The sequence below is a fragment of the Corvus kubaryi genome, unplaced genomic scaffold (assembly GCF_017639235.1).
Source record: "Corvus kubaryi isolate FWS band 111438036 unplaced genomic scaffold, C.kubaryi_AGA036_p1.0 138, whole genome shotgun sequence".
In the NCBI taxonomy this organism is placed as follows: domain Eukaryota; kingdom Metazoa; phylum Chordata; class Aves; order Passeriformes; family Corvidae; genus Corvus; species Corvus kubaryi.
This window is the reverse complement of record NW_024580672.1, coordinates 4,425,786-4,453,189: the sequence shown is the minus strand read 5'-3', so window position 1 is coordinate 4,453,189 and position 27,404 is coordinate 4,425,786. Positions and strand designations below refer to the sequence as shown.

At 45.0% G+C, this 27,404-nt stretch overlaps 1 protein-coding gene across 1 annotated transcript in view; it reads left to right on the top strand.

Annotated features, from left to right (window-relative positions):
* TLL2 (tolloid like 2) overlaps positions 1–27,404 on the top strand; it is an 85,805-nt gene that overhangs the window by 23,031 nt on the left and 35,370 nt on the right. The window contains exons 2-4 of the mRNA XM_042018752.1: positions 8,571–8,681; positions 24,417–24,488; positions 26,938–27,108. Of these exons, the coding sequence (XP_041874686.1) occupies positions 8,571–8,681; positions 24,417–24,488; positions 26,938–27,108 (354 nt within the window). The remainder of the gene's footprint in view (positions 1–8,570; positions 8,682–24,416; positions 24,489–26,937; positions 27,109–27,404) is intronic.

Here is a 27,404-nt window from a genome sequence, read left to right as displayed (position 1 = left end):
GGGGGACAGTGCTTAGCCACTGAGCCATTCCAAATGAAATTAGAAGAGTTTTAGTCTTAAATTTTCTTCTGTCATCTCTAAGGTTATGTTTCTCATCTTAATTTTGAGGAATAAATCCAGGGCAAGTCCCATGGTATGGGAATTATCTGAGGAAAAGGTCTGACCTGGATGTCTCCTCCCAGAAGACTGGAACTGGTGCCCATAAGGCTCAGGAAGTGTTGTGGGACAGCCACTGAGGAACATGCAATATTTTAGGTCAAGGTCTCCTAGCTCATGGTACCAAAACCAGTAGTGATGAACAGGAACCTGAATTCCTGAGACAGAAACTGCTGGCAGCCACTCTCCATGCCTGTCCTTGAGGTGGTGCTGGGGTAAGAAGGTGACCCCTAACCACTCTCAGCCTTAAATGGTTGACTGATGATAGTCAAGGCCTGCGGTCCCTACAAGGCAAAGGAGAAGGTCCTGTGAAAAGAGCTTGTTCCATTGCTGCACCGCTGGGCTGCATTTGGTTTACTGCACTGGGGTGTGCTTGCTGCTAAAGACCCTGCTCTCAGCCCCACAAGCCCACGGTGGGGTCCTGTCTCTTGCTGAGAGTAGGGCAAGTTATTAGGGACCTCAGCTGAGCTTTTGTTCCTGCTGTCAGCAAGAGACAGCCTGGTACCTCAGCTAGGAGGTCGTGTTTTCCAGCGGAATAGGCTTTCCTTTAGTGCTTTGGTAGTTGAGATGCACTGCTACAAATGGCAGGCAGGAAACTACAGGGACTTGATCTCTTAGTTACTTAGGACAATAACATTGTCAGGTTTTAGGCAAAAATGATGAAGGTATGCTTTGGATTTTTGTGGTGGGGGGAGAAAAGGACGCAAGAGAGAATCTTCTCTGTGCTGGCAGAGGCTGGGCTGAAGCAATGGACTGTGCAAAGTGTTACTTTTCAGGATGCAATTGTTGCTTGGGGCTTTGGATTATATTAGCATGGGAAAAAATGCCTCCAAGGGAAGAGGCACAAATCACAGCTTGACCAATAGGGAGGGAAAGAGGACTATAAAACAGAAAATCAATTTAATACTCAGTGGGTGTTTGCAGCGTGCTCACCCTTCCTTCAAATTGCCAAAGGAAAGATTAATTAAAGTTATATTGAGCAGCAAAAATGATGAAGGGGGTGAGATGGGGCTTGTGTAGTTCAGCTATCTCCATAATTAATTGACGAAAGCATCCTTGGATTTCATTACCCAGAACTTTGTCATCTCCTGCTCTTAAAGGGCAGCTGAAGCAATGCTGGATTTCCAAGACAGCATTGCTGCCTTGCAGGTTGAGCTAACAAGGGTCACTTCATAGGCACTTGGGGAAAGAGCTTCCTCTGTCAAATAATGCCACTGTGCTATTTATAGGTCTTATCACTTAGGATCAGGCCACAAAATCCTTTTCTCTGGTTATGGCTTTGTTTCCTGGTTCCCACTTCTAGTAGGGTTGAGAGATGTATGTGCACTGTGGGGTTCAGGCATTGGCAGGGAATGGAGATAGCTGGTTCTTAGGTCTCTTGTCTCTGTCTGCTGCCTTCATTTAACCAGAATAACTTTAGAGCAGGGTGTGACAAAAGCTGTTGGAGCATCATGGCTCCGTGGAATGGACAGAATCCAGGAAGGATACCTGTGTCCCTCAGGCAGCAGAAGGGGGCCAGAGTTGCCTGGTCAGGACAACCAAATGAGTTGCTGAGGTCGGTTTCACTTGCAAGGGAAAGAGGTCTCCAAGTGAGTTTACCTGCTTTTGGGGTGGCTTTGAGGATGTTTGCCTGTCTGTGTTGAGGGGTAGAGATCAAACTACATGTGTTTGTGAGTCCATGATAGCTTCTCCCTAAAGTCTGTTTCCTGCCTACACAAAAAATGTGGCCAAGAGGCACTCTACAGACTGTCTACAGCTTTCAGGGAGACAAATTCAGAGATGCACAGCCAGATCCCTTTCTCATGTTAGCATTGCCATGGAACTTGCCTTGTCACCTAGAGCAGTAAACAGAGTGTTATGAAGCTCGCACAGTTTAATTTACTTCCTATGGAAACAGGAGGGGTTAAGCCAGTTGCTTGGATTTTGCACCCCACATTACAGGGAGCAGCTTCTTAAAGCTCTGAGGTGCTCTGAGGTACTGGGCAGCAGACATCCATCCCCGGCAGCACTCTCTATGAAGGTGCAGCTGTTTAACCATTTCAGGGCCCATAGAGGGAGCTGCTTTGCTGCTTGTGGCATGGATTTCCAGCTGCTTGTGGCATGGATTTCCAGCTGCCTGGCATGACTTTCCAGCTCTGTGTGTTCACATGTGCCCTCCTGCACTGCTCATTTTACCGGGAATGGGTTCACAGATTATTGGATTGGCGTGACTACCGTGTTGAAGTGGAAAAGACAAAGACCTTGAGTGAGGAAGTAACCAGCAGCAGGAGAGTTGTAAATTTTAAAATGAAAATACCTTTCTCCTAACCTGATTCTGATTGCTCGGTTCTTGGTTAAAATAACAGTATTCAGTCCAGGGACAGCAAAGCTGGGCATTGTGTAGGCTCACATGCATGTTTGCAGTTTTGACCAAACTCAAGCCCAAAGTATTTCTTTGTTCCTACATTGTCACCTTCCGGGATAGGAAATCTACTGAATATGAATCAGGACTTCTGGCCTAATTATGTCTCCTGCAGATCAGTTCCCAAGAGACAGTGCTTTGGGAGCACTACACATGATAATTTAGGCAGTTTAGGTTTCTGCAGAAGTCTGAACAGGGATTTGGACTCTGATTTCCAGGAGATTTTGATGTTTTTGAACTATTTGTTGCCGTTTAGAAGCAGACCATGTTCGTAGACATTCCTACACAAACTGAGAGGAATTTCTGAAACAAAATTTGCTCCCTGGACTGGGGAACTTCCCACTGAAGATAGAATCCCCAAGTCCCTATTGCCAGGAAACCCCACTGATGCCAGACCCCAGCTCTGACTCCAAACACCCTTGCTGAGTGGAGCCGGTTACCACCAGAGCCTCCACAGCAGTTTATTCCCAAAGCTGGCCAGTGGGAAACTTCTGATCATTCCTACTGATCTGGATGAAAACATAATGGATGAATGCGGCAGTTTTGATGCTTTTTGTTTACTTGTTGCTTGTTTCCCATCTTCCTTTGTCTTGAGTGTTCAATGCTCACAATCTGGCCCTATTTCCAAGTTGTTGGTCTGAAATTTTTTTCTCTCTCTTCTTTCAGTGGTTTCTGTCTTACTTTGAGGCTTTGCTCTCCCTCTGACACAGTTGTTACTTTGCCCTGAGGAATGTATTGAGTTTTTTCTCTAAGGTATAAATCTTAGCATACTTCAGAATATTGTTCTACTGGTTCCTGTGCCAGCAGGAGGTTCAGCAACACGCCTACCTTCCTGCGAGGAAAGAAATATGGAGGTGCCGGGAACACTCTTTGATCTGTTGATTTATTTTCTTATTGTGAGACTGCAAAGTGTTAGCCCTAATGAGAGCATGGCCAGCCCTGAAAATTAAATCTCCCAGCACTCAGACCTGTCAGCTTGGGAAGCATTCAGCACAGGCTCAAAAATAACTTGGTGTGTTTTTGCTAGTGCATGAGGAGTTGTACTGCTGTTTGCCAGGAGGTGGGATGTGTTTCTGTGTCCACATATGCCCAGCACCCCTTGCCAGGTGCTCCTGTTGCTCAGGTGGGAGGGACATGGTTTTTCTCTTGTACTATTTGGGTGTGGTACACTCAACTCCAGAACAAAAGGAACTAATTGGTGCCCTAGGACTTTTCCGTAATGTAGGTGATGGAGAGCAGAGATGTGGGTGGGGGTAGAGACTGTGCCTTAGAAATGCACCGTGATTGATCTCGTGGGTGGGTTCAGAGCATCCTACGTTTGCACTGTGAGGCACAAACAGAGGGTGTGGCTCACCACTTGGGTGACACAGCTGAGTTAGTGTCTGGCAGGCTGTATCAGTTGCCTGCCCATGATGCTCATGGAATTGGAAATGTCAAGGTTAATTGTGCAAGCACTTCTTCCTCGTGTGTTTTGTACTGGCATGAGTCATGAGGCACCTCTGCTTGGGAAGCCGGCTCTTATCTACACACAGGGGTTGTGAACACTAGTGATAACTGAGTTGTGAGTATTGATGAAACAAATCTGAGGCACCTACTTGGGTTCGCATTGCTCTTTGTTTAACCTGCCCATTGCTATATTGCCCTGTGGGACACCTGCTCAAAAAGAGCAGCAAAACTGTGTTAAAGCTCTGCTAGAAGGACTGAAATGAAATCTGTCAGTGTGAGCTGTGCCAGCTAGCTGTGAATTCAGACGAGACCCTGGAGCTGGTGACATACACAGGTTAGTGTGACTCCATAGAAAAATTGGCCCCTTTGACTCAAATTGGAAGACACAGTCCTCAATCTAGGTTCAGATCCTGTTCATCACTTAAAACCTGCCATTTCTTAATAAAAGCTTCAGATGATGAGTCTATATTTGAGGTGGAGTGGGATGGAGGGAGCTTTGCCTTGGAGGCAGGCAAGGTATACATGTTTCCAAAGTCTCTCAGTCAGTCTCTGTCACAGCTGGTTCTGATCAGTGCTAGAGGGAGAATTTTAGTGGTCTTCCATAGCGTGCAGAGGGTGACTGCTTTGCTGATCCCTGTTCATCAGGATAAACCTATGGCCTATATTGATGCTGGAATAGGGGCTTCCTGGCAGGAGTTTGTGGCAGGCAAATGAATGAAAGGTTTGCTCCAGCATGGGGGCTGAAGATCAGTTCAAATACTGACACTTGATGTTTCTCAAGTATGGAGTTATATTCTTCTTCTGCCAGCTCAAGTGGCTCATGTTCTTGTAGAAGCTTGGAGCTGACTGTGGTGAGGGTGAAGGATACCCATCCCCAGGAATTTGTCTTGAAGTGTTAGAGATCAGCCTGGTTTTAACGAGTTGCAACAGTACATTTTGGTTTGAGATGTATATTTAGGAACAGTGTTATTTAGTTTTCTTTCTGAATACCATAAGCTTCTTTTGGTGATCTATTCTTTTCCTTAGTTGTCTTTGAGGGAGAGAAAAAAACCCAGAAAGTATAAGATTTTTCTTAAAAAGCCTGGATGACACACGCTTTTCATGGAAAATGAAAGTTTTAAACAGTTGTGAACACTTCTGAATTGAGTTTTCATGAGAGATAGCAAAATTATTTTTCTCCCCTGAAATAAGACTGTGCTGCTCAGAACCAGGAAAAGGAGAAAATGCAAGTGGGGAATAGGAGACGGACAGCCTTAGGGGGAAAAAGCAGGTTGGAGGTGATTCTCAGGGAAGAGTGGTGAAGTTTTTAGAAAGAAGACACTTTGTGCTGTCACATTGCTGGCGACTCCCCAGAATGTTACTGTGGAAAATGAGAACTGTGAGGACATTGATGGGTTTAGGCCCTGGTTGTGGGGGAAGCACCTGGGAAAACTGTTGAGCTTGTCCTCTGCCCAGAAGGAGGTGTTTTCCTTCCCTGTGCCACCTGCCACACTTTCCTGGTGTCGTGGCACCTCTGTGCTCAGAGCACAATTCGGACGTCAGCATGTAGACTGTTTTCCTGTGGGAGAAATGTGCTGAAAACGCAGACAGCTTGCCAGGCTGCTTTTTTCTTTTTGGTGCTGAATTTGTTTGTGTAACACAGTCATCCTTCCCCTTTGCCCAGCAGACAAATGCTGTCTGGTTGCATATGCTGGGGGGTGGTGAGGTTTGAGGTTCAGCATTCAGGTGGTTGGTGCAGGCTACCAGTCCAGCAGAGAAGCAAAGTCTCTCATGTTGGCTCCATCAAGCTCAATAAGAGCTGCTCTATTCTTACTATCCAGAGCGATTAATGCATTTTCTCAAAGAAAAGCTGGCATGCTGTTGCACTGTGTTAAGAGTTTGCACCTGGGTGTACGCTACAGAGCTCTGCCAAGAGAAACTCTGGATTCCGAGCTCGTTAGCCTGCTGTTTGGAGATTTAAATTATTTGTTTGTTTCTTTATTTTTCTTTTTTTTTGGAAATCTTCCCACATTAAATTAAAAAGGAGAACTTAGTAAAAGAAATCAGAAGGGATGATTTGAGATGCTTCATTTGCCAGCAGTCTCTGAACTTGTGACCCTTTAAAATAAAGTACTTGGGCTTTCCTGTGGGACGGCTCCCTCTGGGTGAAGGCAGGCTTTCAGGCTTGCATGTCTTTAGGAAGGAGCCTTTGACAGCACAGGAGAAGTTGCAGTGTAGCATTCTCCGCCGGGACTTCCAGCAACGAAAATTGTTCAGCTGGTTGGGGACTGTGATAAATCACAGTTCCCCTGGAGCATGCTGGGACTGCAGAGAGCTGGAAATAAATGCTAGGAAAATTCTGCTTTTGTAGTGGGCTATCTTTCAGGATGATGTATGGCTTTGTAACAGAAAGAGATCCCTTTGCTAGAGCTGGGAGAAAACTGCTGCCTTCCATTGGGAAGGAAAATATAACAATTCTGTTGGTGTAAATTCATGCTGCAGGCTTGCCCTGAAAGCTGGGTTTTTGCATGGGCTACCTTAGCCTGAGAAACAGACTGTGTGATACTAATGGAGAGCAGCCACTGAGAGCCCACAGTGGTGGCAATTAGCTGGGACAGTAGGTTTGACAAGAGGGTAGGGAATAGTGGTGGTAGATGGCCAGTATAGTAATGACTTACCAAGCTTGCATCTCTGCCTCTTGACTGCCACATTGTTCTGGGCAAGTAATTTCTGTGGATGGGTAAAATGTCATCTCCTCAAACTGCAGCCACAGAAACCTATGTCACTGCTTTCTTCCACTTTCATCCCAATCAGCTTGGGATGTTTGGCTGTAGTGGTAGACTTGTTACCTGGTGGGGATCTGCCAGTGTTTTGGGTTCTTCTCTATTCTGAGTGACAGCTTAGATTGCCCAGAAGTTGGGGAGAGCCTGAGTTCTCTGTTTGTATAGCAAATGGAGGTTCTGCCCTAGTTATAACTGATATCAGTCTGTATATAGGTTTGTCTGCACTAACTATGTTCTCTTCTGGAACTGGGTTTTGGCAGCACTTTTAAGAAGACCCAGCCAAAAAGCTTGAGCCAGCCTCTCTTGAGGCTGCCATGGCCAGGCAAACAGGGGGGACAGCTTTGTCCCAGGGAAAGGGAGGAGCAGTAGAGTCACCCTCTGCTCATGCCAGGGCTCTGCTGCTTGTAGCAGGCAGTAGCAAGCAAAGATTTCTTGCCATGCCCACATCCCAGAACAGTGACATTGGCAAATTCTATGGTACTGACTGAGCTGCTGAGATGCAGAATAGAGGAATCAAGTGTTGCATCAGGACCAGGACCATGTTGTGTCAGAGAAAACTCTGAGTTAACCTTTCTTAATTCAATTGCCACAGATCTGATTGCAGGTTTCTGATATTCAGGCAAAGGTCCATATTTCATTTGGTCTTGGTAGTAAAAGTGAGATGATTGGTAAAGCACATTGGTTTCTCAGGCCTAATGTGTTTTGATCAGTGATGTTCCCAGTATAGCAGCAGGATGTTTTTTCCCCTCAAGTAATGTAAATGTTGACTTAACAAGAGAAGTAAAAAGCAATTTCATCCAATCTGACCACTGCTGCAGACAGTGCCTTAGCATTGTTCCTTGTCTGTCTGACCGATTTCTCTTCAGCTGTATCATTAATTAATTTGCTCTATTTTTTCTTATTTTTTATCAGCCTATACAGGCTTCTTGTATGAGTTTTAAGAACTCTGTTTGTAATCTGTTTATCTCTGAAAGATCTGCTAGGCTTGGTCAACTGCCTCACTGCCTGTGTTTATTTTGTTCAGATTCTCAAAGTGGTAACTATACACTGTGCAGCATCAACTCAGCCAGGATACTCCAGGGGTATAATTTTTTCCACTCAGATGATTTCTAGTCTGTTTCTCTGAGCTGTGAGTATCAAGTGGTCAGTTTGTTTACCTTATTTTGGTGACGTCTGACTGAAATTCAAAGATTTCTACAAAATTTAAAACTCTGCAAACGTAAATCTAGGGAACTGATCCACAAGGGGACACATAACTGGTGTTTCTCTAGCAAAGTGGAAATGGTAGGCTGGCTCTCAGGCTGGATTGAGACCAATGCAGTGTGTCTGGATGAGTGAGGTCCTGAAGCCTGCAGCCTTTAGCTATACACTCCTGAGCCTGAGTGCTTCACTGCTGTGTTCCAGTCTTACACACATTGTTAGGCTGGGGATGGTGCAGGTGCAACATCTCAGTAAGGACCTGAGCTGTGACTTATCTAGTTCCTTCACAGGAAATAGGACAATGCTGGTGGTTGCCTCTTGTAGGCTTTAACGTTCACCTGGTTGAGTCACACCTATATGAATGAGTGGCACAAGGAATCCCAGCTAATCATCTCATTTTGGTGGATCTATGCTGTGACTTAATGTAAGTGCTGTCACTTGGCCTCCACTGATGTTCACTGTTTGTACTTTCAGAACTGCAGCAGCCTTTGACCTTTTTCTGGTCCATTAAGTCATTGCCTTTTAGATGTGATGCAAGCCAGATGGGAACTGTACTTTTCTTCCAAAATAAAAAACTAAACTAATTGCACTTTGTTTCTCTCCAGCTGCCTTTTGGGGAGATATCGCTTTAGATGAAGATGATCTGAAGTTGTTTCAAATAGACAGAGCTGTTGACTTAACAAAGCACTCAGATGGCAACGCAAGACACACTTCAGGTAAGGGCAGCCCTGGGGTGGTGGAGCCTTCTTTCACCTGGTTTTGTCCTTAGGGAAGGAGCACTTCCATTTCACTCGTGATGCTGTTCCCACAGCCAGGGCAGCGCATGCAGGGCTTAGTTATGGCACTGAGGGTGGGATCCAATTCTGAACTTTGTTAAATAAAAAACAAGTCGCAATTTGATGTAGCCAAATCCTATCTTGTCTGAGGGAGATTTTCAGATTTACGTCACTGGTCTCTTTCTATGAGGAAATACCTTTTTGCCAAGTTGGAAGGAAATGTGTTTGAGTTTGGGCCACTCAGTTTGGCAGGAGTTCTGGCTCTTACTGTGCTCCTTTTTCTTTCACTGTATGATCTTAATGGAATAACACATTTTTTCGGCTGTCTACCGAGTAAAACCTACTGCAGTCTTGCATATAGTCTGCCCTAGAGGTGATATTATAATCGAAATAGGTTAACAATTGTGTTGATTTTCTGTAAAGTGTGTGCTTATTTTCTCCCCCTATGCAACTCTAATGTATGCTCAGTCTCATGCCAAAGCAAAGGTGTTTCTTAACTCAGGAGCTCTGACTGCACTCCAGCTCTAACAGTCTCTGAAACACTCTGCAGCTGGTTCAGAGGGCTCCCCGCAGTATTTTTCCCTCTACTTCACTGTATGCTGCAAGAGAGAAATTGCTGGAAGTCTGAGCTCTGAGACATACCAGAGGGACTGGAGACAGAGCAGGTCAGAACAAACTTCTTCTGTTTTTCTTTGCTGCTCTGCTTCTAGTTTAGCAAGTAGGGTGAGAGGTTGGGTAGAGGCAAAAATCACTGAAATTGTATATTCACCTGACCCCTGTGCAATTCAGCTCATATATCATTTGAAAGCATTGGTGGCTGGATCTCTTTCCTTGTAACTGTCTAACTTTGGCTTCAGAGCATCTAAGTGCCGTGTAGGTCTGGTTCTGGGGAATGAGTGGTCCAGTTTCCTATTGGGATGAGTGTGAAAGGTGACGCATCCAACATTTTTGTTGGCATATTTAATTGTCACTCTAACTGAAATTCTGGATAGAGAAGGGCTGTCCAGTTCTTCAGATTATGGGTAGCTCCCTGGAAAGGCCATTGTCCTGCATTGCCATGTCACTTAGCCCTTTCATATCGTGTTTTTGGCTGTCACACATTCTTATGTGATAGGTTATTAGGAGCAGAAGATATATCAGAAAATGAAGACTAAGTGGGACAGGCAGCATTCTCTTTCACATCCCTTTGTCAGTTCCTGAAGTTAGATGAGGAGACTACTGGGAAAGCAAAGTCATATGATGTTTGAATGTATCAGTTTTTCTTCTGGTAACTTTTTTAGTTGTCATGTCTAGCACATTTCTTTCACTTGGCACTGGTGCCAGACCCGTGCCATCTGGAAAATGAACTGGATTTTATAACTCACATCTGTATCAGGTAATGCAGGCACTGGTCTCTTACAGCCATGGCTCATGTGGTGTGGTTGGACCAGTCTCTTCTTTGCACTTTTTACTGGTGCATCATACAACGCTTTGCCTTAGGTGGAGACGTCACCTCACTTACCCTTGTCCTCATCTCTGGCAGGTTTCATTTGTACCCCTGGGAGTGCAGCTGACAAATGGGCAGCCCCCGTGACTGTGATGCTTTCTGCAGAGTACACATTGAGGGATCTCTATGGTCACCTGCCCTGGGAGGGGCTCTCTGCAGGGGCAGGAAGGGTTGATTCTTCTCTTGTGGGGCTTGCTTGACACTCATGTGAATTGTAGGAGAGTGGTCTACTTCAGCATGGTGGGGACTGGGCTCCGTTCTTCCCTGGGAGAAAATCCTACTCCCTGCTTTATTTCCAGTGGGAAGAATGCAACCTCTGTACAGAAACAGCCTAAGACCTTTTTTGAATGGAACGCCTTGAATTATAACATTTCAGAGTTTCCTAAAGCTGTTAATCGGATTAGTTGTATAGTGGAGGAAGTACTTAATATGTATATACAGACACACAGGCTCTTCGTATCTGGGAGCTGCAGTTCTGAACGTGTTACTAGGCCAGGCATTCTTCTTGCCTGGTGTTGTTCCCTTATTCCCAGAAAATGCTGTTCAACTGGGAGGAGAAGTGAAAATTGTGCCATTTGACACTGCTGGGCTGTTTTTAGGTGTACACCCTAATAGCTCGTGTGGAGCATCTGCAGCTGTCAGGCTCTGAAGGAAGAATGAGGTTCCCATGTACTTAGGAGTGATGGGACATGTCCTCTGGATCCAACGACATTGTACTGCTTTAGGGAAAGCTTTGCCTTGGCTGGCAAGCACAGAGACTGTCAGATGTTTCAAGTTTTCCCCTTCTTCACCCTCTTCCAGTCATTGTCTAGAAAATAGCTAGGTACTTCTCTAGGTCCTTGAGAGAGAGGGGCAGGGAATCTGAGAACTGTTTGGATTCTGCCACAGATCTCTGTCCTGAGCTTAATTTCACAGCATGAGTGTGCTCCAGGTGTGTTTTCTCCATTAATTTCCTGCTTGCAGAAATGCCACGGTCATTTTTCAGAATCGGAAAATTTGTGATTCTGCTTGAGTAGGATGCCTTGAAGTTCAGTGTTTCAAAGCACTTTCTCAACAAATACTGGAGTTAGTGTTTTATTCCTAGTATCTGAAAGCAATGGACCAAGTAGCATTGTCTCCTTGGTGAAGTCACAGAGCAGGGTCATGGTTCCTTCCCTCTGAGAAATGCTGGCTCAGAGCTCTCTGGCAATCCCCTCAAAACCTGCTCATGTGGATTTTAGGGGTGGCTGTCTCCTTGGTACTTTACTTCAGTGCTCCAGCAATGATGCTCCTCTTTGGCTTTGTCTGGATGTCTCTGTCCAGTATACCCAGATTTTTTTGTGTGAGTGGTCACATTGGGATTTGACATTACACAGGGAATTCCATCACTTGTGTTAAGTACTTAAAGGCTTCTGGAGTGCAGCATAGACCTGATAGTCCTTATTCATGAGAGCAGCCTCATCTGCTCCAAAGGAGCTTCCTTCCTAAAAATTTATCAGGAAGAGTACAGGTCAAGCATCTGAATACTGCAGTAGGTTTTGCAATAGCATCTTGTGTGCAAATGTCCTTCTCTGGTGCAATTATACAAGTGGGGTTTTCTTCAGGCGCTGTTGAGGGAAAGGCAGGCATGCTGGTGGTCTACGACTAAGTGAAGCCCATTTAATGCAAGCAGTTGTTAGATGTCTGCATGTTGATCTCTGTTGACTTGGTTAAAGCTCTGAGCTGTGTGAGTTAGTAGAGGGGATTTGCATGCAGTGCAGACTAACTGTGAGTGAATGCCAGGAGGTGTGCTCTTCTAAGAGGGCTCAGAGCTACCAACTAGTTAATTTCTTGTCAAGACTCTTTCATGATTTCCCTGAAGGTTTTTTCCAAAGTGCTGTCCTCCAACCCAGTTTTAGATTGTGATCATTACATGACTTCTGGGCTCCTTTCCACTGGTCTCTCAACCTGAGCTCTGTTTTACCTGAAATGTAGTTTTACTCTCATCAGATCTGGGAAAAGAGCTGTTTAAAGTGGAACATTTGACCTTTCTTTGAGTTAAGATTTTTGTAATTTTCTAAACCAGGATTTTTTTTTTCCCCTCATGGGCTGTTCTCCTTTGAACCTAAGTCCTAAACCAGAGACTTGCTTGTGATCTTTTTGTTTGTTGCTTTGCAGACCAAACTGTCCTCCACATCACCTGCTCATCCTGCTATCACCATCTGTAATACCATATAAAATCTGCCAAACAAGGAATTTCTCCTCTTCCTTAAAAATATTTTGCAGCTAGAAGAAGGGACAAACAATGAGGCATATTGTTAAAATGAAGGTTTTAGCTGCCTCTCTGCTTCTGTGGGATCAAGTTTAGATGTTACGTTTACTATGAAAATCAGGTGTTCTCATGCAGTGGTGTTGAAATGGATTCCCTTAGGATTTGGACCTGTAGAGAGACAATAATGGTTCAAAACATAATGAAATGAATCCGGTACCTGGAGATCTGCCAGTGAGTGCTGTCTCAGCAAGCCCGTGCATCGCCAACTCCTAATCACTTTGATGAAAGATTTTTCAAAAAGCTTGCAGTTTTGAAAAGTTTCTCATAGATTTTTTTTTTTAAAGCCTAGTGAAAATACTTGCTTTTACAGTGTAATTTTAGTTTAGAAGAAATTTGAAAGATTTGAGGATTCATCTGCTGCAATGGGAAAAAAAGAGATCCACAGGTGGGCTGGGAAATTGTACAGTGTTACCTGTCTTTTGGACACAAATGAGTCCGCTGGTGCAAGGTGATTATCTGATGAAGCACTAGCCACAGAGGAAGAAGACCTTATTTCTTGCCATGCCTCTGAGAGGTTTGTGCCTGTTTAATACTATCTGGCTTAATTTTTTATGGGCATTTTTGGGATTATGAGGACTTTTCTGATACATTATCCCTCTTCCTGATTTTTCTATCACTGCGCGAGTTTCTGGTTCAGAAAGGCACCTCTGTGAGTAAGAAGGGCAAGTTTGTCTCTTCAGAGTTTGGCAGCAGCAGATCAGAAGCCAAGGGAGTCTGGCTGCCCTCACTGATGCCTTGCTGTGCTGGGCTTGCTGCTAAGAAGCCGACTCCATATCCCACTGTCACCAAGAATGCTTTTCAAGAACAGTCAAAACAAGTTTTCTTTACCTCTCATCCTGAGAGATTTTTGGGGTCATGGCTTGAAAGGCTTGATGAGCCTTTCACACTGCCACAAATGACTGGCACCTTTTCTAGCTAGAGTATGCTTCAGATAACAGTGCAGCTGGGAGAGGGATATATTTGAACCCAGGCTTTCTACTGAATCAGGAGAGACAGAGGCTGCTGTGAGTGACTGGTGTCCCTGACAGCAAATCCATGCAAGTAATTCTCTGACAAATGAGGCAGACAGGAGTTCTGCATTAAACCTTGTCTTAATAAGAGCAGGGAGCTGGTTCGTTGGCAGCAGCTCTGTTGTTCTTGAGTGTGCTGTGAAAAACACAGGCAGCTTCTCTGCTGCTTCACCACATCTGCACAAGGGTCCATCTGCAACAGGATGCTTTGCTTTTTCTTGTTTTAAGATGCTCATGGTCGCTGTCTCTGGTTGCATTCTTGAGGAAAGACATTGATTCGCATGTGAGCTGGGTTTACTTGCCGGACAGGTCGATGAAGTGCAGCTCTCCTGCTAGGAGTTATGCTGCTTAGCTTCAGGCTAGAGAGCAAGACTTCTCTGGTGGAATACTTAAGGTACTAGTGGCAGCCACGAGCACGGTTTCTGCTGTTTCACTTTGTGAGAGGTTCCTCAGTGTAGGGGCTGTGGCCAGTAGTAGTGCTGCACGTTACATCTGAGTCCTCTTGGATGCTACTCATGTGTTTCCAGTGCAATTTAACTTAGTGCAAAATATACTTCTAGAAGACTACAAAATCTAGGGATTTAAGCCGTGACTAACTGAGATTCCAGGGAAGATCTGATTTATGGATTTGAAAGCAAGGCTGTTAAATACAGCTGACATTGACACATGCTTGCCAAACTCAGCTTCTTTTCCCCTTGTAACTCATATTTGGTGCTCTACTGTACTGTCACTTGGTTCAGGGTAGAAGGAGTGGACTTCAGCTTTGCTGGACTTCACAGAACCATAGAGTCATGGAATTTAGGGCTGCTTGGAGGCCAACCTTTAACTCATTTAGACTTAGAGCAAGTCTACAGGTTGTGCTAACTTAACGTGAGCTGTATTGGCCAGGAGCAATGCAAGTAAGTATGTGCATGCTGTAACATAACCCACGTCTGTGAACTCTCTGCAGGGGTCTGCTCTTTGCTTGGGAAATCTTTAGTGAAGGTTGCTTCCTCCTATGTGAGTAGAGGAGCATCTTGGTTCCAACAGACCTGTCTGAGGGCTCTGTCCAGCTGTCTGCATACCTCCTTTCAGTTTTCCACAACATGTGACATGCACTCTGGGGATGTCTCTTTGCAATCCAGGCACATTCTTAACAGGAAGAGGAGTCTCAAGAGTGGAAAGGTAGGTGCCTAGAGCCTGGCCTGATGCTGAGGTTTGGTTAGCTGTGCCAAATGATTTTCCTATGACTAGCCCAGATGTTTACCTATGTGAGTCGATTCAGTCAGGGGTTTTACCAGGGCAGACAACCATGAAATTAATTTCCCACAGTTCTGTAGTTTGCTAAGGCAAGGCAGGAGCTCCCCTTTGGAAGAACTGAGTAAGTCCTCTAGGGCTGAGAGTGCTCTGTTCACACTGCTCTTCTGAGTTACCCCATGTCCCAAATCTACATTTCTGTGCAATAAGCCAGTGATCTTCTCTTTGCAGAAAAGCAGATACTGTGCTTTTCTCTTCCACCCAGAGTCTTACCATCCTATTGCAACTTTCTCAGACTTGCCTTTCTCCAGCATAAAGATAACTATCTAGAAATCCCATGCCTTTAGCTGATGAGCCTTCTAATTCCATTGTAGTTAAGACTCTTCCACTAGAAAATGCTAATCTTTAGGTTTGATATTTTCACACCAAATACTTTTCTTTATGGATTTCTGAGTGCCAGCTTGAAGTTTTTTCTGTAAATTATTGAAAAGGATTTTTCTCATCTTAGGGATGCACTTTTTCTAGTCACAGGACTAGAATCTGCCAATCTGGTGCTTGATGGTAGGGGAGGAGAGAAGGTGATCAAGTTAAGATACCAAAGCATGGAACGTGTATGTGTGTAAAGAGGACAGATCTCCCTTGTCAGGTTGGAGAAGAAACCCTGTCTAAGGGCAGCACAGCTATCAGGAGGAGGGAAGTCAGATTGTTGGCCACATCTGCCTTTTCTCAGGGGCTGTCCAGTGCCTTCCTGTGCAGTCAGTTGCTGCTTGTGATCTGCCTGAGTATCAACAAGAGGTGCTAGAGTCTTTATTCCACCTGTCTCACCAACAGATATGCAAGCTCTAGTTTTCTTTCAGTTAGGGTCTTTCCAGTATGGCACATTGCTTTGAAACTAGTTGGGACTAGTGGGCTTGCAGTATTCCTTTACACACTTGGCTGTGGTGTTCCAGACTTGTGACAAGCAGAGAAATGAAATCTATCTCCTTTTTTTCGCTTTGCTTGTGATAAAGGCCCTGCAGGGCAGGGTAAAGAGAGTCCCAAGCAATAGATGCTGAGTACTCCTGTATGGGCAGAGCACAACCTGAATGACACAGCCCTGTTACTTGCTCCACATTACCTGTGGATTAAGATGTTCATTTTCCTCTTGTCTCCGTTCCCAGTGGCAGCTGGTCACATGCACCACAAAGTTTGTTTTGTAAATGCACTGTTCTCTGAAATCAAGTTTTTTGGATGGTGGCCTTCCACCTGTCAAAATAAGTGGTTTGATTTCTGCTGTGCCGTCAATGTTCAGCCTTACACAGGTTTTTTTTTAGGGTTGTTATGAGCTCTGCAATATTGCTTAAATTAATCCATCCAAGCAATAAAGCTTTCTCCATTGTAACAAAAATCCCCAGCTATTTCAAACTCTGCCACTTACTCATTCTTAGTGGAAACTTCAGTTGTGCTTATCTTGTGAGTCACAATTCATATGCTTCTTTCAGAAATCATCCAGGAAGGCAAGTAACTCTTGTCAAATGCTACACTTCAGAAATTAAGAAGTATGGATTTTGTTAGTGACCAATTAACATTATTTAAGCACCCAAAAACATCTGCAGAAACGATCTGTTGATGCCATGGTTGAAGCTGCTTCCAAACAGCCTGTTTCTATAGTTTCTTCCTATTCAGCTTGGTGCCACCATCAGCTTCAAGCATAGCTGCAGCTTTGGGCACAGTTGCTGTGGTGCTCCTGCACAGATGATGCCGAATCCCTGCTGCTCCCTGCTTAACTTTACCAGGTTTTGGCTCCCAGCCCCCCTACGTTCCCCATATTCAAAGGTCTCTTGGACACATCTCAAGCACCTGGAAGTTGGTGCTGGATGGTACTATTAACCCTTTCGGGAGCTGGAGTAATCACCATGTAGGAGCATTTATAACATCTGATTTCTGTTTGCAACTGTCATGCTCTTGATCGCTCTTAATTAAATTTTCTTTTGCTCTCGTCTACAGCTGGTGTATCACACTTGGAGGCTGTTCCTTTTACTGATGCCAGAAGAGTCTGAATGGTCTTTTGTGTTTAAGTGGAGGTTGTTAAATAGCTTTATATTAATTAACTGGGATGGAGGGAACACATGGGCAAATGTACTTGAGGAGATCAGTTTAATCGTATGGAAATTACATTGAAAGTTAAATCCATTACCCTTATTGCAAAATTCAACAGTGCTTAGCCAATAACTGTGGAATTGGCTAAATCATGCATTTGTGCTTCAGAGCTGGGCAAATGCCTTATTTCCTTGAATATTTGCTCAAATGAAGAATTGTATTTGCCTCAACTTCATAAGCTGCCTTGTCATTTCTGAGAGTGTTTTAGGCAAGTGAGTTTGGAGGCAGAAATGATCAGTGAAAGAGTAGGGTCTAGTAAGCTCTGAGAGCAGTCATTGCAGGATGGTCACTCTGAAAAACTGGCTGGGATACCTTGACCCTCAGGCTCTCTGCTTTCGAGCAGGAATGTTTCTGTGCCCACAAAATAAAAGTCGCTTACACTGGTCAGAAAAATGTCTGGAAGGTCCAAGGAACAAAATGGCCTGATGGACAATAACAAACAACAACTAAATTAGAAGTTGTAAACTGCTCGTGGTTGATTCTGAACAGAAAGGGTTTGTATTTGTGGAATAAATGTGTTCACTTTGAGCTGCTTGTTCAGGCCTAATTTGGAGACAAGGCTGATGCTTGTAGCTGCACTGGACAAAACGCCTTTGCTGTGGCTCCCATTTTCAAGTGGTGAGGACAAAGTATTTATTCAGCTGTCAAGTGGGGAAAGAAAGCAAATTAGTTTTAGGCTGGAACACTGGATTGTGTTTGCTGTTGTAGTTCTGAGGCCAGATGGTGACTTGGACAGCCCTGGGGAATTGGTAACAAGTTTCTCCAGGGCAAAGATCAGAAGCAGAAGGAAATATTCAGATTATCTTGCAGTTCCATTTCCTAGAGAGGAAAAGGGAGCGTGAGATGCATTAGACTGTCTTAGGGAGGGGACTAGCCACCCCTTTTCTTCTGTTGTTGCTGTTGCTGAATCCTGGAGTCAGATGGTGGCAGAGTGGGTTTGAGACCTGACTCCCCCTGCAAACTGCAGCTGTCCCTGGGAAGGACAGGGCAGCTCTGCCAGCACCTACTGGGTGACGAAAGTGCCTCTGCCCTTACTCCTCAGCTCCCCCACAGCGCTTTTAATGACAGCAAAATGATTCGGGCATCTGTTTCACCAAAGGGTTAGGGAAGACATTGGGGAAGGAGATGGTCTAAGGTTACCTAACAATGGCTATATTTGGCTTGTGCTCCCGAAGCATTTTAAGTCCCACTTGCCCTGCCTCAGTGCTGGCTCCTGCCTCAGTTTCCCTGGTTTGGCAGTTTGTTTCAGGTACTCTTTAAATGAGCTGTGGTGGAGCTGGTAGGTAACCAGGCAGATGAGGTGTCTCAGCTGTACCTACTTAGGCTGCTCAACTGCCTGTTAAGCATGGTTCAGGTTCCGAGGGGGTAAGAAGGCACCAAAAACTCTCCAAGAAGCTCCACAGCTGTGAGTGTCTGAATATCTAGGCGGAAAATGAAGTAGCAGAAAGGTCTCTCTACTGGCACAAAACACTCTCCATGGAAGGAGTTTTAATTGCATTCAAACACAACTTAGCTTCCAGTGTGTTTTCATTTTGAGTTATCTTTTATGCAGTATCAACAAGGTAGGGGGAAAACAAGAGGACTGGGAAGGCTAAATGGAAGGAGCAACCTGGCCGGGCTGCTGAGAGCCCCGGGCTCTGCCTGGGAGCCACAGCTGGAGCAGGGCAGGGAGCTGCTGCAGGGAATAGTGCATGGCTCTGTCTGGAGTGGCCCGGGGTGCACTGAGGCTGAAGAAATTAGACTCTGCAGGTTAGAAGGAAAAGGATGTCAGCCAAGGGGGCCATGAGGTTGGTACTGCCTACTAGGGCAGCAGTGGGTGAACCCAAACCAGCTCTTACAGTTTCCTTATTGCCTGCAAGTTCACTTGTTTCTCTTTCCTTCCAAAAGAGACAGGGAGGGAAGGTGATTATTGTGAATGGAGAGGAATGTAGCAGTGAGGCAGACACCTGTTAGGAAGAGATCTCAATCCATCAGATTGACAAGAAATCAAGTGCAAGGGGATGGGGATAGTTGGTACTATGATTACTCAGTTGATACGCTAGGAGGGTAGAAGTCTTACACCATGTGTAGGGATGTGGCTAAACAACAGAGACATGCACATGTACTCACTTTAGCTTTTCATTTTCGCTTGCCTCAGTAAAAGCACTGTACTTGCAGAGCTGTTTCTCACTGCAAGAAATCAGTGAGATGGCACAGGTTGTAGATAAGGTTTTTCTTTCTTTTATCTCTCATTTATCTGTCTTTTTACCCTAGGGAACAGAAGTGATTGTTACAGCCCACAGGAGAAGACCCCTTTTAGTCTTGTCAGTCCTTCCTTGTATCCAGAGAATGTTGCTCCCCTTAAGCATTGACTCTCAGTTGAAAGGTTGGTGGAGAGGTTGGGTCAGATTGTCCCCTTTCTTTCAATGCATTATTTAAAAACAAGATGCATCACAGTATAAAAGTGATGCTGCCACTTCCAGAAGAGCGGGGAGTATCCAGGGGAAATACAGGGTGTTTGGGAATGGTGCTGCCTGCACTTCTACTCTGCCTGCTGTACCACTCCAAATACAGCTGCCCAGCAGAAGATCTTGGTCCATTAAGTGCTTTGCAGCTCATGTCTGTGGCAGCCCTGGGTTTGCTTAGCTGTATTCACCTTCCTCCTCTCATGAACTTCCCTGTGAGGCCAGTGTCCTCCTTGCCTGCACAAGCATTCACAGCTGATGTGGAGATGACACATCTGCCTGTCAAGCCTCTGGACCTTGGGACTCTCCTGAGTTATTGCAGCTAGTCAGCTTACTCTGAATATGAAAAACAGATTCCTGCAGGGAATTTGGGGTTCAGAATTCTTCCTTTCTTTAATTTATTTTTCTTTAAGTAAATTGAGGGAACTTCAGCTATTCCACTGACAGGAAATACTGAAGGATATATCTCAAATCATTTGCTCAGATCTCCAGGGTATGGGGGTTTAGGAAAGGTTTTTGCTATAGACTCTCCACCAGCTCTGGGAAACATCTGTTCTGCATTCTGAATGCGTTTTCCCAGCAGAAATTGTTTTAATAAAATCATCACTTTTTCTGTGCTTAGAAAACCCAGTGCAGTAAAGCTTTTCCTGTGCTAAACAGTTCTTGACCATTGGTTAATGAAGTTAAAAACCTGCATGTAACATTGTTTGCCTTATCCTGTTTTTCCAGGAGCTTCTCTGATGGTTGTAATACGACAGAACTCACCAGAACTGAAACTCTCACCAGTGACTAGTGTTTAATATTAACTGCACTACTTGGTTTTGTTGGTGCTTCATTGCAATCTCCATTTGAAATCCAGTCTCTAAGCCATGGCATGTGACTAGCCATGTCTATTGAGTGAGACTATGAAAGCAGGGTGTTCTAAGGCATGGGTAGGGGAGGTGAAATTGTTAGTAATTTTTAAAAAGTATTTTTTTATCACTGTGTAGTGACCCAGCTCTGAAATGGCCTTTTCTCCACAGTAAGTAAGATATATCAGAAAAAGTCTTGCTGTGGTTTGATTCACCTGAGAGCAAATAATTATAGCCAAGTTATTCTCGGCTAAACCAGAAAAACTGGAAAATCTGCCAAAGTCCTCAGTGGTCACTGTGGACTCCTTTGTCCTCAGCAGAGGTGATGAGCATATGGGTGGTAGCTACCTTCAAAGTTCAGCTGTGGAACCCTTTCCCTGGGTGGACAGCAGCCAGAAAAGGGAAAGGAAAACTCCATGAACATGAAGAGATTCTTCATTGGTCCGGAGAGGAAAAATTGTCCCGGCTTGGACCTGTTCTGAAAGTGGTTTTGATTTTAATGGGATCTTTTACAGTTTGGGAAAAAGGGAGGTGTTGCAAGCTTCATCCCATCCAATTTCCCATGTAAGAATATTCTGTGTTCACAGACTGCAGTTTTTCAGACAACTACAATTCCTATTGTCACTAGTTGGGTTTTAGACTAGCATTATAGATAGGTATCATTTGAAAATGAAGCTTGACTCAGGATAGGCTGATGTTTCTCCTTTGCTTTCAGTTGGGTAACTCATCTTGCCTCAGAGTAGTGTTTTCAGATGAAAGCTCGAAGATGGATGGTGCTAAAATGTTTTCGAAATCAGCTGCCTCTCAAGCAGCTTTGAGGTCTTAAACAGACCTAGTAGGAGGGTGGTAGGTATTTCTGGGCCGACTACATGCATTCTGATTCACCAGCAGACTGCTTCACTGCTTTGCCTGGCTTTCCTCTTCATTTTTCAGACAAGAACCCCTTCATGGTCCATAAACAAGTGAAAGAAGCACAGAAGCTTTAGTTAGCAAGAGATCTGGTTGTCCCCTCTTTGGTGATTCAGACTACCTGGGCTTAAACAAAAAACCCAAACCAGAACATGTACAGCAATAAATACCTTCAATCCTAAATTGCAGCTTGTAGAAGACACATTTTCAGGTCTGATATATTGCTACTTCTGCAAGTCCCACCCTCTCTTACTGGAAGTAAGGGTACTGAGTGGAGTCTGATTCCTGCTCTTCCTTCAGGTTGCAGATCTTTTGCCTGTGCTAGTGGTGTAAGGGAACTGCAAGCAGTATGGTTTTGATGGCATGTTTCATGCACGCTCTCTCTCTTAGCATCTTGTCCTTTTTTTGGTTTCAGCTGAACGACTTGGACTTCATTTAACAAAATTGGATTTTCAGTTTCCTCTCCTGGGAGAGTGAGAGGAACTACTTTCTTCCCAACAGTGCCCTAGCCTGCTGCTTCTGCTTTGCTGGACCCTTACTTAGCACCTCAGGCTGCTTGTAGTTCCTTAAAACAATTTAGACACCTGTTCTTCAGCCATGATTGCAGACATGGTGGATTTATCTCAGATTTGTGGTGCTTTCAAACTACTGGACATTTCCTTCAGTCAGCCAAGATCCCTTGGCAGTGCTGGTCTGTGAGAAACAGAAAAAACAAGTTGTTGTACAAGTGCACTGTAGGTAGAAGATGAACTATTCCCCAGCCCGGGTAGAGAATCTCTTTTGTGTCTCTGCCAGGTCATGCACAGAAAATAAGTTGCCTAGTTAGGGAGTCCAGCAGTGTTCTGCTGGGCTTGCAGCTGTTAAGTAGGACAAATTATTAGGAAGAATTGAATTACAAAAATGTGGTGTTTAAGAGGGTTTAGGAAACCTAGTACAGCTCTCTGTATGGAGACATGACCTAACTAATTCCGTATCATCAACTGGTTGTGGGAGAAACAGACAAAACTCAAACAGCCAGGCTGAAGAAAGGTGAGTGCTGGTCTAGCACAGCAGCAGGTGGGAAATACTGAGGATGAAAGTGATTTTGGGGGGCTTGTTAACTGCTGGATATCCATTAAATTCAGTGTCATGCCTTTGTGGGGTACCAAGCCTGCTTTTATTGGCTTTCCACAGAGCACAATGTCAAACTGAAATTCTCCCTTCTCCTCTTCAGTGTTTCCAATGATAATGGGCTTCACTATATACATGGGCATTTCGTGCTCTGGAGCAGTAACACTGGAATATGTTCTGCTTTTGGATGTGACAGAGTAGTCCAACAGAGAGGTACAACTTCAGGAGTGTTGAGGGGACAACAGGACCTACACATTGCCTGCAACCTATGTGCAGCTGCTTCCAGACACAAGGTGCATTTCTTGGCTTCCTTATTTATTGGTAGTGGCATATCAGTTCTTCTGGGATCCTACATTAGCCGTCTCTTGAAAAGAATCAGAAGAGGGCTAAATGTCTGTCAAGTCACTTCAATTTTTGGGATATCTTTAGGCATCATGACGATAGGAAATGTCTAAAACAAGGTGAATCAGAACAGAATCTTCTAAAGTTCTCATGTTTGATTCCAAAACACCCTTGTGGGACACAAGGCTGTGGGTGCTCCCTGTCTGTATGAGTGAGATTAGAGTTTGAAATATCCGGTGTATCTGCACCCCCATATCTGGCCTTTGTGTAGTGCTCTCCCTTTTCATCGGTTACAATAAGACAAAATATGCAAAGATGTTGTAGATTTCATTAGTCACACTAGTTTATTCAAACCTCTTCTTTGCATAAGAAACCAAGGCCTGCACTGATCTCTGGGAAAGAATGTGCTCACAGCTTGGAAAAGCCGTGCGCTCGAATGGCACCGCGGCACAGCAGAGGTCAGCAGCTCGGGCACAGGAGAGGGGCCCGGCTCTAGGGTTTGGTGCCATCATTTGCAATTCAATCTCATGCAGCTCCCTCTTAGGAGAACAATTCACTAAATACAGAGTTGTGCTTTTTCCCTAATTCACCATATAATTCACCTCCCGAGTTCAATTAAGAAGCAATCTGTTTGTGACTGGAAGCAAGCTGCATTTATTTAGAAACACAAAATTATCCTTTGCCTCAGCAAAGACCGCATGCCTTAATAATTCTGGTGATGAAAGGCTAGTTGGGGTTTCCTTTAAATGGAATGAGATATTGTGTGAAGAATAGCATACTTTGCAGGGGTGGGGGTGTGAGAAGTCCTGGGGATGTAAAACTGAGAAGAGGAACTTTTGTTGAGCTTGGGCTTAAGGAAGTGAAGAGGACTGGGCATGAAAGAAAACAAAGGGAAATCTTAAGGATGGGACACTGAAGCTGGAAAAGAGTGATAGAGTTCAGAGCAATCCATCTTGTTGAATCAGGCTTGTTCCTGTTCACACATCTAGTGGCTTTTGTCCAGCCAAGCTCTGTTAAACTATGGCACTTCCTTTGGGAGACAAACCCCTGATTTACTGTGTCTCTTGGACCAGGAAGCTCTAACCTATAGCCAGCTGAGAGTCTGGGTATTTTATTTTCTTCTGAATTGTTTTGTAACTATCTTTCATCATAATTTTTCTGATATTCTTATCAGTTGTAGTAGTATAATGTTGGAGATTTGTTACCATCCTCTCAGTCCTTCTCCAGTGTGTCAGGGATATACCTTTTCCCCTGTCCTTGCCGCGTTGGACGGGCTGGAGAAGGATTTGATAGTAGCCAGCTTCAGAGCAAAGGAGAGCTTTCCAGCTGGCGAAGCAAGACTGCTTCAGTGACTGGAAGATGTCCAGCTGTCTTGAAAGTGAGACATCCCTCTTGGAAGTGTCCACACTGCATCCAGCAGTGCCAAATGACTACCAGTGTATTCTTTTCTGCGTGTGGTGGTTTACCGTGCTCTTCATTCTTTACCTTGCCACCAAGACTGCAGAAACTTGCTCTTGCAATACCTCCACAGAGATCAGCTCATTTAGCTCCTGCTCTTAGTAAATCTCCATGAAATTAGCCTTCCGTAGAAGAGACTTTCTGCCTATTCAGCAAATGGAGAAACTAAGGCATGGTATGGTAATGAGTTGCAGGGTGTCATTGTAGGCTAGGAACAAATCCAGGAAAAGTGCCTAGCTTTATCAGGCATTTAGTCCCTGTTCCCTGCACAGGGAAAGCAGACAGTTTCTGTGGCCAGCGGACCCCCAGCTGACATTACTAGTAGCTGCTGTCCTTTCCACATCAGAGCTCTGCCAACCAGCTCACCAGAGATGAGTCTCTGCTCTTTTTTCCTTTGCAGGAGGCCTGGGAGAAGAGGTGTCAAGTGAGAATGCCACTTCAACTGACCACAGTGACAAAGCAGTTAAAAAGGGTAATGTTGTACCCCACCCAGACCTTTGGGTATTTTTTATTTATTTTTTTTACACTCTGTAAAAACATATTTTTGTTGTGTACATGTGTGTACCTCTCTGCCTGGGACATCAGCCCTGCCCAGGCATTTTTTGCTGTTGGTGAACTCTCTGAAAGGGTGGGTTTGCTGTGTATAATGTGGCGGGTTGACCCCAGCTGGAAGCCAAGCACCCAGTCACCAGTCCCCTCCTCCAGCAGGAGAGGTGAGAAAGCAGGAAAAGCAAGAGTGAGAAAACCCATTGATTGAGATAAAGACAGTTTAATAAGTGAATGAAAGAGGGAAAAATATCCAAAGTGATATAAAGGCAACTGCTCACCCCCACCCACAAGCAGGCCCTGATAGAAGGATGTGTCAGGCCTCTCCAGGGAGGAGAATTTAACAAATTTCAGTTGTTAAAGGCAGAATACTATAGCAGGAGTTAGGAGCAGTCAAGAGCTGTTGCAAGACTGGTGAGGAGAATTTGCCCAAGAGGGTGTGTTGCTGGCAAGGAATGGAAGCCTTGGTGGCATAGAAGTGTGGACCCAGAGTCCCCTGTGCAGAGCTGCTGCTGCACCAGGTACAGGAGAGCACAGAGCAGACAACTCCTCACTTGGGTTTGCTGTCAGGAGCTGTCCATGTGCAAATCCACAGAGCTCTTGGGCAGCCCCAGGAGCAATTTGTGAATAGAAGACAAGACTACTTCTGTCTTGAGACCCTCTCTCTTCTTCTAGCTGTGGACCTCATAATGCCATTGCCTGTGCTAGTACCTGGTACCAGCAGTACCAGGTGTATGCAAAGAGCAGGAGAGTGGTTCCTCCTCTGTTGAGAGAACACCCAACCTCAGAGCATCAGCCTTCCAGGATCCAGCAGCTGGCTTGGGGATGGGGCAGCTTCTGAAATGCCAGGAGGTGCTCAGGAGTAAGAGGAACAAAAGGCAAATTCCCGTCTTTGTCTTGCAGCTCAGAGCAAGGTATTCAGCAGGAAGGGCTTGACCTGGTGAAGCAGGAGGGAGGGTTTAAAGTTCATTCTTTTCATTCCCCTATACTGCCTGAATTTCCTTCCCATTGTATTGATCCCCTCAACCTTGACAGTAGTGGTTTGTTCACTGGTGCTTCAGCTGGAGGGATGAATAGGAGAAGAGGCTCTCAGCAGCCCCCCTGGTCACTCGAGGAAGGTCTTAGCAGGACCTGTGCTTTTTAATAACCTGGCAGCCCATGTCCCTGACTTGGAAAGCAAAGCTGTGGCTGGTCTTGCTGATTTACATACAAATTGCTGTATTCTTGGGCTTCACAGTGGTCCCCTGGGGAGCCACCATCAGCAGTGCTGCTCTTCAAGGTGGCAAGGATGTTCACCTTGGTGTGACCCTTTAGGCCAGCAATCCCTGAAGTTACTCCTTTGCCCTAGTCCAGCTGATGCGTTGGCTGTGCAATACAGGGAGCTTATGTAGCAAGTGGTGTGTCTACACAGTCCTTACACAGGCTTGTAAAGCCCAGCTGGACTGTGGCTGCTTTGAGGTTTGAGCTGCCCATGGCACATCAGTCAGGGGGTGAACAACTCGGAAGCTTTGAGTAAAGGATATTTTCTCTGGGTCAGACTAACACCACATTAAAAGTGCAACTCATGTATGTATAACCAGTATCTGAGCAGAGCAGCAGCAGCACAGATGTAGGGCATGGTACAGGGTCTGCCTAGAAGCCTGTATGAATCCTCTGGCAGATTTTAAGGCCAGCACCGAACACCACACGACCAGGCCTCCTCTACCCTTTGCAACAAGAAATGAGATGTGTTCTGCTTTCCCTTTTGTATTTTTGCTCCTTTTCATTAAAATAAGAGATTCAGCATGGATGGAGATTTGCACTTCTGTTTTTCCATCCTGAGCATCCCTCCTCCAGCAGAGACTGTCTGATCTATAGATTTCCAAACCACCCAAGACCTGGTATGTGAAACCAAATACTTTTCAGCCTTGAGTACAGATTTCAGTTAGGAGTCTGTCACCTTTTTCCAAGGCCAACTCGAATGAGTGAAGCTATTCCTGATAGAACAAACCATTCTCTGCAGATGAGTGGATGGGTCTAGGCTTGTTTGAGTCCCACCTCCTGTTCCCTTTGTTTAAGTACTATGTCCCCATTTGTGAAGTTGCTGTTGCAGAGAGTGAGTGGCTAGAGACAGGGAGGGATGTGCTTTTATATCCTAATGGGAGAACAGGTTTGGCACAGTTCATATGGAGGTTCCAAAATAAGAAGGGTCAGTTTTCTGTAGATTAGCAGTCTCAAAGTCCCAAAAAAATCACTGGCACATCTGGCTATGACTTGTGGTTTGGTTTAACACCTTGCTTTTTCTTTTTATCTTTTTCTGAAGCTCCAGGGTATTACCTGAGGGCTGCACGTGGAACTAAAGAGGATTTAAACAGTATTGCCACTCTGTCTTGCAGACGGCAGGCAGAACACAACGCTTGCAAGGAGCCCGAAGAGGAAGGAATATAAAGATGAGTCTGGGATGGATACACACTCCTCTCCCAGAGTGCGCAGGGCAACCACATCCAGGGCTGAGAGGATCTGGCCAGGGGGGGTCATTCCCTATGTGATCGGAGGAAATTTCACTGGTCAGTAGTGAAAACACTGTCTTCTGTTAGTTACGGGGTTTGTGTCTCAAATTGTGTGGGAAATCTCTGGAACAGAGTTCTCCCACAAATGACTCAGGCCCTTGGAAATCTGTCTCCTGAGATAGGGTGGGCATGTCGTTGCACAAGGAATTGTGCACTGTGGAAGCCTGAAGCTGAGGTGCGCAGTGAGATGGTTCTTCTCTTGGAGTCCAAGAAATAATCGAGTGACTGAGTCACTTTTCTTTAGGGGCCAGCACCTGTGAGCTGTGCTCACCCCCTGTGTTTCCAGAAAAGAA